This window comes from Neltuma alba, unplaced genomic scaffold, assembly GCF_004799145.2.
Source record: "Neltuma alba isolate B1F8T4 unplaced genomic scaffold, ASM479914v2 tig00013256_pilon, whole genome shotgun sequence".
Classification (NCBI taxonomy): Eukaryota; Viridiplantae; Streptophyta; class Magnoliopsida; order Fabales; family Fabaceae; genus Neltuma; species Neltuma alba.
This window is the reverse complement of record NW_021637549.1, coordinates 61,727-75,915: the sequence shown is the minus strand read 5'-3', so window position 1 is coordinate 75,915 and position 14,189 is coordinate 61,727. Positions and strand designations below refer to the sequence as shown.

The 14,189-nt window shown below is 38.0% G+C and overlaps 2 protein-coding genes across 5 annotated transcripts; both read right to left on the bottom strand.

The window, feature by feature from the left end:
• Window positions 1-6: 6 nt before the first annotated feature.
• On the bottom strand, window positions 7-4,152 carry LOC114735833 (uncharacterized). 3 transcript variants are annotated; one of them, XM_028923591.1, is made up of 3 exons: window positions 3,621-4,152; window positions 980-1,027; window positions 7-609 (listed from the first exon to the last, which is right to left on the bottom strand). In XM_028923591.1, exons 1-3 carry the CDS (start codon window positions 3,913-3,915, stop codon window positions 455-457), a joined length of 498 nt encoding a protein of 165 aa, XP_028779424.1. In that variant the 5' UTR covers window positions 3,916-4,152; the 3' UTR covers window positions 7-454. The 3 variants fall into 3 exon arrangements, with proteins under 3 accessions (XP_028779424.1, XP_028779425.1, XP_028779426.1); XM_028923592.1 differs by lacking the exons at window positions 7-609; window positions 980-1,027 and adding an exon at window positions 1,618-2,048; XM_028923593.1 differs by lacking the exons at window positions 7-609; window positions 980-1,027 and adding an exon at window positions 2,640-2,966.
• A 1,296-nt stretch (window positions 4,153-5,448) lies between these two features.
• LOC114735832 (translation initiation factor IF-2) lies at window positions 5,449-10,516 on the bottom strand. Of its 2 annotated transcripts, none has more exons than XM_028923589.1 (8): window positions 10,251-10,516; window positions 9,853-9,896; window positions 9,529-9,649; window positions 9,372-9,444; window positions 8,350-8,677; window positions 7,154-8,191; window positions 6,284-6,433; window positions 5,449-6,184 (listed from the first exon to the last, which is right to left on the bottom strand). In XM_028923589.1, the coding sequence occupies exons 2-8, from the start codon at window positions 9,877-9,879 to the stop codon at window positions 5,750-5,752; spliced, it is 2,172 nt and encodes a 723-aa protein (XP_028779422.1). In that variant the 5' UTR covers window positions 9,880-9,896; window positions 10,251-10,516; the 3' UTR covers window positions 5,449-5,749. The 2 variants fall into 2 exon arrangements, with proteins under 2 accessions (XP_028779422.1, XP_028779423.1); XM_028923590.1 differs by having other exon boundaries at window positions 8,350-8,674.
• Between the last annotated feature and the right edge of the window lie 3,673 nt (window positions 10,517-14,189).

Genomic DNA, 14,189 nt, shown 5'->3' with positions numbered 1-14,189 from the left:
AAAAACTGACACGAATACAAAATCATGACAAGCCAACCCCCTCATCAACTGCCACCTCATGAATATAAGGTGGAGGCTGATCAAAGATAAAAAAAAATTACTATCTAAAGTATGAGATAACCTAATTAAATGGTCAGCAGTTTTAATATACTGTCTACTCCTGTAATTTATCTACACATACTAGTTCCTATGAACAAGTAATCTAGTTTTCTTAATAATGTCTTTAAAAGGATAAAGAGAGTCAGAACCCCTCGTAATTATAGGTTTACCGCCTCAATACAATCAGTCAAAATATTAACATTTTTCATAGACCAGAATATATGTGGACCATTCAGAATGGCCAGAAGTTCAGCAATGGTTGGGAGTACGTCGTTCAACTACTAAACCTAACGATCCATCCGTCTTGATAGTCATAAATGTAACCTTCACACCCACTATTTCCATTTTGCAGCACTTACCGATCCACTGCCAACGTGAAATGCCCCTCTTGCTGTTGATGATTCTGTAGTTTCTGTCTCTCCTCCATCTGGAACAGGTGCCTATTTGCCAGAAGGTCCTCGTCTAGGCTTTTTCGGCGTTTCAAAGCATGATATTGGATCATTCGAGGCACTGTACTAACACCGAAATATAAACTCTTTTAAACTAATTCATAAAATCCGAAAAAAACTTGTTAAAACGATTGTTTGCAATTATTATGTAGAAAATTTATGAACTTTTTAAAATTATATCTACCATTTAATGATCAACATTTAATATGCAGAAAAAAAAATATCTCAGTAATACAGGTTTTATGGAAAAAAATAAATAATATATAATCTAAGAGAAAATTAGACCTTATATTTAAAATCAAATCAAAATTACATTCAGTATGGAAGAAGTAATTTTTATTCAAAATTTTACAACAGAGCAAAATCCTGATAACCTCCAGCCTTCAATTTCATCTCCAAATCCAGGGCAACTTTTCATAGAAAAACATTACCTGGACAATAATGGGACATAGGGAGGATTGATGCTGTTCTTTCACCATCTGTGTCGCAATTAAAAAGAAAAATAACCAATATTTTATTCATAACATCTTAACAGCCTAACTTGGCCACACAAAAAAAAAAAACCAACCTAACATTTTTCTCACCCCCTCTTGGCTATAAATATGTTGTAGCATCCAATGCATTTTCATAACAAATTACCACAAGCCGAAATTTTTCAAAAATACCCTTGCCATGTAATAATTAAAGTGAACGTGCAAATTAAAAATGCCGTCTTATTCATTCATCGTTCTATTTTCCGGCCGTCTCTCCTTATATCCCCTTCCTCCCTGTTTCACCCGGAAAATGCAGTCGTTGTATAAATCAAAGGCCACAATGCACCCAGAGATGCCTCCGAATAAAGTAGATCAGGGGAAGACAGGGCAAGCTGGCCAAACCCATTTAAAGAAGCAGCCTGCTTTCGAAAAGGATCAGCTACTATCTGGCTCGGGTATTAACCTCTATATAACCCAAAAAATTCAAGAACTTAGGTATCTCTTGGCAGCGCCTCGTGCTTAAGACAAACTTGTCAAATCTATTAAAGGCATAACCTATGCAATTACTTAGCAATAAAAGTTTCAAAAGTGCTTGATTGGATGATAATGTGAGCATTGATGAAACATCATAATTCTTTGACAGGCCACATATCATAGCAAAAAGCCTTGAGAACATTCAGAAAAAACTGTCGGTCAGTTTTAATCATCATGCAAATAGCACTGGCTGCCCATAACAAACAAGAGTCCAAATCTATTTGAGTAACCACAAAATCAAAAGGATGGGAAGCATCATGTTGTTTAGCATTTTGTGCTATAAACTTTAGCTGACGGAAAAGCACATCTAGGTCTCAGAGATGTGTGGGGGTTATGCTTAAATGGAAGCCGCATTCTTAAGGTACTGTTAGATTCAATGTAGATGCGTCTGTCGAGTGGGGAAAATCAGTTCCTTGTGGATGCGGAGGAGTTCTGAGAGATATTATAGGAAATTGAAAGTTGGGTTTCAGTTCCAGGATCGAGCATTATCCTCCTGCATTGCAAAATCGGTGGCAAATTGCATTAGGAGTCAAAATCTATAATAAGCAGGGCTCGAGGGTTATTGAAATATATAGTGAGCGTGCCGAAGCTATCATCATGATTACGAGAGACGAAGTGAAGAAGCGCCCGTTCAGAGAAATTTTGCCGGACCTGAAGAACTAACAGGCCTGGATAGATAAATCGTGCTCAATTTTGCTCCCAAAGAGGCAAATAGGTGCGCTCATGCGTTAGCAAATCTATATGCTCAAGGAAGAAATCGGCTAGAGTGTGAGGAGAGAGCCCAACCTTCTTGAAAGCTTGGGAGTGTCCTTTCTTTCCCTTGCAGTTTCTTTTAAATTGCTGTTTCTATATGTTTTATATTAGGTTTGAGTTGCTGTATCTGTTTCCTTGAGTAAATTCTATAGCATAGAAGCCTTTTTAAGTATAATTTTGTTTCTGTTTTTATGGCAGAAGGATATTTCAGTGTGGTTTCAGATCTGGGTTCCAACATTCTTACTGCCCACTCTGTAGACTCAAATCTGAGCGGTAAAAAACTAAGAGACTAAAAGTTGCTACTTTTTCTTTTTTTTTTCCAAACGAAAAGTTGCTACTTTGAATCAACACAGTGAATTGACAATGACTATTGGTATTACCATTAAAATCTTTTACACGATGAATGAAAAAAATGCATATACATCAAAAAATTAAAAAAAATCCTAAAATAAAAGGTGAGAGACTATGCAAATGACAATGCTCAAAGTTTTCAGTAGTAACATGTTCAAATAACATATTCACCGCTTTTCTGGTTGAAGGAAAGCAGAGGTCCCAGATTTCCAAGAGTTCAGTTTTCATCAACCTCTTATCCCAACAGTTGATCAATCAACCTTCTGCCATCTATCAAACCTGTTTGTTTCTCTCTCTGCATATTAACCTGCAAGTGATTGAGCATCCAGGTAACATAGGTCCTTTCCAGACCGCAACCTACTTTACAGGGCTGCCAAAAGCATCATGACTCGAGATGCACAATTACCCTAGGGTAACTAAAACATGCTCCAAATCTTCAACATGTAAATTGGATGGAAGCAAGTGCTTTGTCTACAACTTGTCCGACCACCATAGTACTGAATGCACACAACCATGATGACGGTAGCAATAATCCGCCTTTTATAATGGGAGGCATCTTAACTCTAACACGCACTTCTCCTAATTCGTATAGAATATTCATCGCTGGCCCAAATTTAATCCATTTGCGTACCCATCCTAAGGAAGGAACGGTAAACTAAGATTTCGGAAAAATCCCGTCCAAACAAACACTAAAGAAATCAACGGCATGTTGAGAGTGACTGAACGCGTAAAAACTTCAACTCATTAACTGTATAATGTGAAGACTAGCAAAATTAATCAACGTGGGGATTGCATTCTCTGGAATAGAAATCATTCTTCTCTATTAAAGTTTTCAACATTGCATAAGTGAAACTTGGCGCATTAGGGTCGCTTGACGGAGACCCATTAGGTGATTCCACAACTTGTGGGCGCGAAAAACAAAAGTAGCATCCTGCACCACAAGCACCACGAATCGTCTTACCTGAAGCTCTACTTACAATAGCAGCTCCGGACCCAGAAGATGTACGAAGCGCTCTTTTGTGCCTTCGATTGTGGAGTTGTTTCTTGGCTTTCGAGAATTGATGCAGGACCACTTGCTTCGCCTTTCCAATATCTTTTCCAAATCCATGTTTCGCGTGCCCCTTCTTTCCGTCCTCATCCTTGGCAGGTTTCCCAGCATCGTCGTCATCGTCGTCATCATTATTGCCATCACCCCCTCGGCAACCATGGCGATCTCTATCACCAACATTCGGGGTGTCCTCACCAAAAGCAGACATTAAAATTTATCGATACCGGAAGGGCGCGGGGTTCAATTTCATAGAGAGTAGGATCGAAGAGACGGTGAAAGAAAGCCGAGATGAGATGAGGATTCCAAAATCAATTACCCTTATGCCCAAGAACAGTGGAGTGTGAGAGGACAAGATGGAAATCCTCGCGAAACTCGCAACCGAAGCTGGCAACAGCAATTTCGATTGCTCGAACGAGATTGTAACTGCAACGGAGCATATATACATTTAAAAGTAAAATTCGTCTTTACATGGTAGTTTGCTTCCAGAGGTAATCAAATAATAATTCGAGGACACGTGTTAGATTTTCAGGGGGACCCAAGATAGCGGCTTCTTTCAACGGTTGGAACTTGGAACCTCGGGCGCCCCTGCCCCACTTTTAGCTTGTAATATTACGAGTTACCCCCTCCCTTCGCTGCTGAATATTGGACATTTTACCCTTTTTTTTTAAATGATTACAAAATAGTTATAAACAATTTATATTTTTAAAATTGTCAAAAAATATGTTTACTCCCATTTGAAAATATAAATATTTTAACATATAAATTAAGAAACGTAATAAATATATTAAAATATTGATCACAGTATAAAAGTTGGCCTCAAGTTAATACATTAAAACATTATTCATTTGTTCATTTATTCTGTTAGCATGACAAGGTGGTTAAAATTATTATTGGTAAAATAATGCAATCCATGTACGCATTTTTTTCAAGAAATTAATGGTATCAGAAAAGGAAACTTTTTTTGCTACATATTTTAAGTTAAAAATTGAAATGAAAGTTACAGGAAAGTCCAAAAATATACTAAAACTGAGGATAGAATTAGAATAAAAATACACTTTTAATATAAGACAATGATTTTTATGTTGCATTTAAAAATATTAGGTGATTATATTAATGTTGCTATAAATGTTATTTTATAAATATATGAGAAAACTAAGATAGAATCATTGGCCAAAAAAAAATTTAGAATCAAAATCTCAAACTAAAATTCAAGGATAAAATAAATTACGCCAAAAGTAAATTAATATATTAGGGGATTATATTAAGGGAAAATTGGGGATAAATTTCTCATTAAAAATTTATTTGGTAAATGAAATCTAAGATGATTGATTACACAAAAAAAGATTAGTTGCACATAAAGAAAGATAAGTTACACAAAGAAAAGATAGTTTGCACACAAAATTATTAGATATAAGGAATTCGTTTGCATATAGGAAAGATGATTTACACATAAAAGAATTTTATTTGTACAAAGAAAAATCATATTGCACATCACACAAAAGAAGATCATTGCATACAAAGAAAGATAAATTACACATAATAAAAATAAAGTTGCATAAAATTCTTAAGTCTCATTAGCTAATTAAATTTTTAATGAGGGATTTATCCCTAATATTTCTTTATATTAATGATGTCAAATTCATAATCCCTCATTCATATTTTCAAATTTTCAAGCTTAAATAATTAAAATCCCTCGTAGAGGCTAATATTCAAAGTAACCATAACCCCAGAGCTAAAGACGACGGAAGAAATTGCATATTGATTAATAAATAATTATTATCTTTGACACAATTGGAGATTGAATGTCCTCCTCTTTGGAGTGAAAAGTCACCAGAGAATTCTTTGATCTGACATAAGATTAAGAAAACCCTATCAATTACCAGATACAAGATCCTTCCACGTATGACAAATGCTAATCAAAATTGAAATTAAAAAAATTGGACAGATCAAAGATCTGACCAGGATCCTTCGCTTGTCTAAAAAGTAGAGAAGGGTCAAAAGTATATTACTTATAATCATCAAAAAGGGGATTGAGAGAATTATCAACACTCAATTCGAACAGCTCCACTCTGCGACTTAATGAACTTGGGCTTCCTCACCACTTGTTCCAAGCACTGTATCACATCTCCAACCTGCAAATCGTGCCAATCACTTATTACGAGTCCACACTCACTTCCTTTCTTCACTGCCTCCACGTCCTGCGTTTCCCTTCTCAGAGACGCGCAGTTTCCTTCAAACATCACTTCCCCACTCCTCAGAAGCCTCATGGTTCCTGATTTTGTCACACAACCATCAATAACCCGACACCCGGCTATCTTCACATCAGGCCCCTTGGACTTGCTCCTTCCTTTAAGCTCAAATATACCCAGCACCTCTGCCTCCCCGGCTACCTGGGTTTCAGATGTACCTGGAGCCTTCTCTATTATCAAATTGCCTATCTCCTCCAAGAGATGGTAAATCACACGGTGCAGCACTATCTACTCCATTTCCAATACACCATCAAAAATCAGAACTTTCTGGTTCTTTAACTGAAACACCAATCACAGCATAGTTAAATATGAGCACAAGCTTTTTACCTTGATATTGGCACGCCCTGCAGCCTGACTAACAGGACTAGGTGGACTCTTCACATTGAATCCAACTACGCACGCACCACAAGCTTGGGCTAGGTCCACATCAGATTGAGAAATAGGCCCTACACCAACATGTACAACGTTCACGAAAACCTAATAATGAATATAAAAAAATGTTAAGCAACAAGCAGCGAATACTAGAAAAGCAACACTGCAAATTAAATGTCATGGAAGTCAGCACAACAGACAGCGAAAACAAACAATATTAAAGGATTCCCAACTTCCCAGGTTATAAGGGTCCGATCAATCAGCAATAATGTCAAGCTTGAGGTTTTTAGACAAGCATACATATTTCCAAAGCCATGATTTTAACTGGTATTTAATGATAGCGTCAATTACAATTTTCACAGATTGATGGTTTCTAGTAGTCAGGTCACCATTCTGCCAGAAGCATAAGCAGTTAGGATGCAAGGCTGGCATACACCCTACAGGTTCACCTTAATTAAGAAGACTAGAATCTTATATGCTAGACATTATTATTAGATTACTTTTATCCATATCCCCTCTCTCCCACTCCCACCTCCCCCCACAAAGATATCACTCCCTTCCCTTTGTCTTGCATCAGATGTCTATGGACAGAAACCAGTCTCTAAATGATATGAGACCCCATAAGTCACAAGCAATATGTAAATGATAAAAGGCTTTCAATTCAAGGGTTCAAACATGGAAGTTGCAAACTATGAGTGTGATTTGAAGTAAACCATTTTAACACTAGTTTTGCAAGTGTGGTTTTATGGTGCGTGGGATAGTCAGCACATGTGAATGTGCGCACAGAAAAGCTCACAATATTGCCATAGAGATCTTTTGACATACCTGACAACTATTTAAAGTTCTCAACGCATCTGTGACAGCTTGAACAGTGCCCTGAACATCAGCTTTCACTACTATTGGCAATTCAACCCTCTGAGGACCATCCTCAGATGACTCCACAGAATCTGTCTTTTCCTGAACCATTTTCTTAAGCCTATCCTCCTCATATTTCCTTTTCCTACCAGCACTAAGCAATCGTGCTCGCTCCTCTGAATGAACAACAATAACATCATCACCAGCCATGGGAGTCCCCCGAAGCCCTTCAATCTCAACAGGCATTGCAGGTGTTGCTCTGTCAGTCAACTTACCAGTCACTTCTCTAATAGCCCTTATTTTGCCCCATTCTGAGCCTATAACCACATGCTGACCACAAACTAGAGTCCCTGCCTTCACAATAGCAGTAGCTAATGGACCTCGTCCTTTATCAAGCCTTGCTTCCACCACATAAGCTTGAGCAGGGCCATCAATTCGAGCTTTCAGGTCCATCATTTCCGCCTGAAGGAGCAAAGCTTCCTCCAAGTTATCCAGTCCGGTTTTCATAGTTGCAGAAACTTCAACCACTTGAACATCACCACCCATCTCTTCCAGCAACACGCCCTCTGATGCAAGCTGAAGTTTTACTCTTTCAGGATTTGCTCCTGGTTTATCACATTTATTTATTGCAACTACTATTGGTACATTAGCTGCTTTTGCATGGGATATAGCTTCAAGTGTTTGAGGCATCACACCATCATCTGCAGCAACAACAAGTACCACCACATCTGTAACTGCAGCACCTCTTGCCCGCATTGCACTAAACGCAGCATGACCAGGTGTGTCCAGAAATGTGATTGACGCTCCTGATGGCATGACCACCACAAAGGCACCTAGATGCTGAGTTATACCCCCAGCCTCCTTGGCTGCCACTGATGTTTGACGTAAAGCATCAAGGAGGGAGGTTTTACCATGGTCAACATGACCCATAACTGTTACAACTGCAGGCCGGGGTAAAATCTCTGCACCTTCAGTAGAATGTAGCCTCTTAATATTGACACCAACTTCCTGCAGGAGCAATAAACTGTGAAAAAGAAGGACAAGAGAAGCAAAACATGTAATGTGTCACATATTAAGTTTAAAGAAAAAAGCTAAGCATTAGGAGCAACAAATTCTGCAATATCAACACCATTTCTATATTATCGATGAATAAGAAGGGGAAATACCATTGCAACAAGTTCTGCAATATCAACACTGAGAGGCTCAAACTCTGATTCAACCTTTTCCCCAACATTTACTAGAATATCTTGCAGAGAAGATACTGACTTTCCGGTACGCTTTGCCAGCTCAGCAATAGTCATGCCTTCAAATATTTCAATTGTTTTATCAGGAGTGGATTTAGTAGATTTGACCTTACGAGGAACGTATGGAGCTTCAACAGGGGGCTGATTTTTGCTGTCCCTTCTCACACGCTTTTCCTTCTTTGGAGTCTTTAGACCAAATAACTCATCATTTCTTCTTGCCCATAGTTCTGGATTAGCATGGAACCACCTACTGATAGAAAAGAACCCCATTGTTTGTATATAATCTTTTACGTTTCATTTAAGCAATTAATACCAAACAAGTCAAGTAACAATACAAATATAGGACCTTTTAACTTTTCAAATAGTTATGCTCGAATTAATGTTCATTCCTTCCTCCAAGTAGTCTGAGTACAATCAAAACTAGGATCAAACTGTGTAACAAAACGTTTTACCACCTATGGTTTTGTCCAAGCGCTGACAAAGTGAGGCCACAAATGAAGATTCCCTTCACTTAAACTTCCCCAAAATTTTATATAAATATCCCCACAAAATAGTTCAGTGTATCACATACTCATCAGCCCAACCCTTCACCGACATAATGTAATAATATATCACCTATCAACCGGAAGAATAGTTTTAATAAGTGTTAGACCCCTTAATTATGCACCTCAGAAGCCATTTCTATTTCGAGAGAAGAAATAAGAACAGATAGGAGCCACAACCCAAGGAAGACACTAACCACGAGTACACAAAGGGTTAAAAGCATTTAGAGGCCCCTGTAATTGAACGTATAGCTCCAACTAATCTAGTATGCATCAACTAAGGAAGTTGCTCCCTTCAATCCAACACATCTATGTACGCAGACCCCACTGTAGGAGTAGCACAAGAGGATATTTATGAAACTGGATGAGAAACTAGAATTGAAGTTAAAAGTGGTATCTAACCGGTATTGTATTCCATGTTCTTTTGTTCCACTGCAAAAACCAGATGCTCCGGCAGATGAGTGACTGATAAACTCTGCATCATAACATTTAAATAATTTGAGTTACAGCAAGTGAGGGAGGAAAAGGAAATGTTCAAAGCATAAAAGATAACAATTACCGGTCAAGCATCCTGCTGATACATAAGCAGACTTTGCTGCGAAGGTAAATGAAGAACATGACCGGGCAACATGCCTAGACGCTACTGTAGCAAAAGCTCTGGCAAAGTTCGTATATATTCTCTGCATTTAAGTAGAATTAGGACACTATCACGGATTGAAAAAGTTAGTTAACTTGATATATCACAGTATATCCTCTATCGTTTCGTGTTAACCAACCTCCCGCTCGAACCCACCCCTACCCAAAAAAATTTTGAAAAAAAGATGGAAGAAAAATGCCAATGCGTCAACTTGGAGCCAAAATTACGACGATAATGACAGCTCACCTCTCTTCTAAACTCTCTCCACGCCATTCATATGCATATAAGCCCTGCAAAATTTGGAGAACTGGAAATTATATACAAAATAATAGACAAAGAACATGATGCAACTTGGAGACAGCTAACAAATGGTTTTTTTTCCCTAAACATCCGTCAAAACTCAACAATTACTGTGGAGGGTAGAACAACAGTTTATAGTAAGAACGGAAGATACATCTCGCCAGTCGCCACAAAAATAGCAGCACGAAAAGAAGTCGTGATAATGGCCAAAAAAATACCCAGTTAATTAACAAACATAAAAGGGAAAAGGATGAATATCCAACGCCTTAAAGGAGCGGCAATCATCACCAATAAGCTATTATTTCCTATTCATAAAATGAGGGAAAACCGCCTGAAGCACGAACCTGGGTGGAGGCGGAGCAACTATGCCAACAAATCGAAGACAGACCAAAATTCACGAAGTACAGGTAAGCCAACCCAAGCCAAAGGGTTTCGGCAGCAAAATCAGAAAGGTGAGCTCTCTCTTTGAAGCAAATAAACCAGAGAAAACTTCAAAAGGTCTTCAAATCTGGGTTGATCCAGAAAACCTGGAAGAAAGGCAGAGAGCAGCAGCAGAATGAGAGAGGAGGAATGCAATAGGCCTACGTCATCAAACGCCGGGCTAAAACTGCCCGGAACTCCGGCTTTAGGGCTTGTCTGAAGAAGTCCCAGAAAACGTCGATGGTTCGCGAGTTAACTTTTGTTTTGGCCAAAATGTTTCACGGGTTCACGTGGCAATTTTAGCAATCTTTTTATAATTTTTTAAATTTTATGCTATGTCATAAAGTATATCTCCACTCATACATTCAGGTCAAGAAAATCACATACAATTTATTACTCTTCCACTCGTAAATATAAGATCATTATATATACTATATAAAGATATTATATTTAGGATAAAAGAAGTATTTTGTAATTTTGAAATTTTATGATATGTATGTATTCGAATTTGTATGAAAATCTCCTTCGTTCATTATATCTTATTTTTTTAATTTGAGTTAAGAAATATTATTCTTATCATTAAAATTTTCAAACAAATATGATTTTATTCACAAATTACAGCAAATTTTTTTCCTATTAATATCAAGCTAATGCCAAACCTTGCTCATGCACACCCTAAGTGCCTGTTTGGAGCCACGTTTAAGTGGCTTTTAAGTAGCTTTTGGGATTAAAAGTAGTTTTAATATGTTTTTTAACATGTTTGAGTGTGTTTGGAAGAGTTTAAAAAATTAAGAGCTTGTGCCAAAATCATATACTTAAGCCAAAAGTAAAAAATTACAGCTTATAGTGTTGGAAAAGTGGAGAGAGAAAGACAAAATATAGATCATATTTCTTTTACTCAAACAAATTTACTTTTAATCAATCATAATCCAAACAACCTTTTACTAATCTTACTTTTATAAACTGATTTTTTTTAAACTCCAATCCTAACACAATTCATCTTATTCAATCTAACTTTTATCTAACCTTACTTTTTTAAAAATCAAATTAAAAATAAACTACTTTTTTCAGCGTGAATCCAAATAGGCCTAATTCACCTCAGGCTTAACCAGGATAGGCCGATGCTGTTCGGGGCCGGGCTTAATCACAAAAAGAACAAGTAGTGACACTTTCATTTTGATGGGAGTGAAGACAGCCTGGGACCTTAGCTTCCGTAGGATTATTATAAGAGTCTGATTCAAAGGAGTTGATTGATAGATTTAACAATCATGATTCAGATCTGACATGTATATCTTCAGTTTGGAATTTGATAAGCGACATGAGAAGCAATAACTGGAATCTACGGGCCCACTATATATCCAGAGAGGCAAGCAGAGTTGCCGATAGAATTGCAAAGAGAGGCCTCAATAACATGCATGGCTTTCTTTTTTTGGACACAGGTCCCAGATTTACTGCGGATCCTTGTTCATGAAGATAGTTTGGGATCTCCATCCCCACCCGTGTAATTTCTGAGTTTAAACGCTAAGCCCTCTATATCATCAAAAAAAAAAAGAACACATGATGTTGGGATGTGGTGCAGTCTATCTTGCCTGATGATAAAGTCACAGCCTCATTCAGAAGAAGAAGAAGAAGCGCATGATTTTCCCAAGTCCTTCCTCGCCCAAACGATATGAGAATTGAGAAAGAAGACTTGTTTCCATGGGAGTGATCTGAGGCTTCAATGAATTCTCAGGGTTCACTGTAAATTCCCCCCGTCAAATAACCTTGAGATGCGTTTATCTGAAAATGCAGCAACGAGTGAAATGGAATACAACCACGCAAGATAATTATGTATGAAATTTGGATTTAAAATTTTAAAGTTATTTTCACATCATCCACAGTTTAGGATTCAGTACGATTCTTGAATGAATTGATATTCTGCCAACTTGCGGTTGGGACATCGAATATGAACATAAAAAAAGTGTAACTAATAATCATTTGCTATGCACAATACAAGACAGTGTGCAAGAAACAGGGCTTTAATCCCTTGCAATGAATGCTAGCTTAGCTGGCACTAATTATAACTGGCTCGCAATTGAAACATCGCTGTAAAGGATCGCACACGAACTACTTTTTGTAGCCCCTTTCAAAAAGCTCATAGCTTTCCAACTAATCCAAAGCTCTGAACCAAGCAATTTCCTGGATCCTACGCCCTCCTCCTCCATTTTCAACATATAAAGAGATTGTACCTTGCATATGCCACAACAAGAAGGTCAATCAACAAGGCCTGGTTGTTTTAATGTGCATATAAGAATACAGGACGAGGAAAATGAGGAAGGCGTGTCGGAAAATTTTGGGTTCTGTGCCTTGTGCGAGGAGGAAAAGTCTGCCATCTGATTCAACCCAAGATATGGAGGAAATACTGAGGACTAAGCTTTCAACTATAAAGGAGGAGCCTGAATCTTGTGAAGAGAACCTAAAAGCAACGAGGTATAAGTGGATGGCCAAGATTCTCAGAAAAAAGAATGCTCAAGCAAAAGAGAAGAGGGGAGGCTGTTTGGCTGTTCCTAATGTCGATCTGAAGCATACTTATGTTCTTTTCATCACTGAGTTTGCCTCCAAAGGCACCTTTGGTGGTTTTCTTCAGTACTGAACTCTATCTGAGCTAGCCTTTCTTAAACACCTGTGGGCTCTTCTCAGGGAAGACCAAGAGAAGGTCATGTACAGTCCTGTGAGCCAATCACAGTTCGTGATGTAACTTGTTCTGTACTCCTAAACTAGTTTACCTGCAGTCTGTTATTTCTTGCCTGCAATGTAAATCTCCGCAAACATTTGACATCTTATCTCATACTGGCTCCTTTTTCTCACTCAGAATAAGAGTTAGAAGTTTTGCTCTACGTCACTAGTTGATGATTTTACATTCAGAAAATGACGTAATTAAGTTACCAACTATGTAATTTCAACTTCCCACTGACTTTTCCATACTGAGTATGCTTCGTATATTCATTCAAATCACCAGCCTGGATTCAATTAACACTCAACCTGTAAGAATTGAGCCAGAAGATAACTCAAAAAAAAAAAAAAGGGAATAGTTTCAGTTATTGGAAGTTTGAAATTTGAGGCATCAATGTAAGCTATTACATCTCTTCTTTTACGGTTCCTTTTCTCACTCTGAAATAATGAATTCACCGTCCTGCTAACAGAAAAAGACAAGTACATCTCTTCTTAAAGCTAGAACCAAGAGAGCAAGGATGGTAACGTGGGAGCAGAGAAGATTATATGTCAGAAAACAATAAGCAACAGGAAGAGCAAAAAAAAAAAAAAATACAATGCTAGTAATAGCAGGTAACTTCCCTGCAAATTACAGAGGGATGAGACAGAACGGGAAGACCCCATTGAGTTGGGAGTACAATAGCAGGATGTACGCTTTCCAGATTCAATCGATTCACAATATCTGTGTACATTCTCACAATTCTGCTTGACATCAAAACCGCGGAAATGGCCTTCACAGAAACCTTCTTAGACTTCAACAACCGAAAACCTCTTAATCTTCCCTTCAGAGACTTAATCCAACGCTTCGTTCTTGTGGACCTTGACATCTTCTGATCAGAACTCGTTAGCCTGTCATAGCCACTTCTCATGCGTCTCTCGCCAAAATGATGAAAACCCATTTCTGGCATTGAGTTCTAAGTAAAAGAGAAGATGAGAATTTATAGCTAGATAAGCCCTGAGGGGTAAAGTGTTGCAGAGCAGGAGTCAGGGACCTCTCGTTATATAGAAGGATTTGGTTCTCATGTTCCTTCAGCCACATAAAAATGATTACCCCATAAACTTCTTTTTCACGTTGGGCTCACTGACATCAAGTACGTTGCCACTTCAGAGAT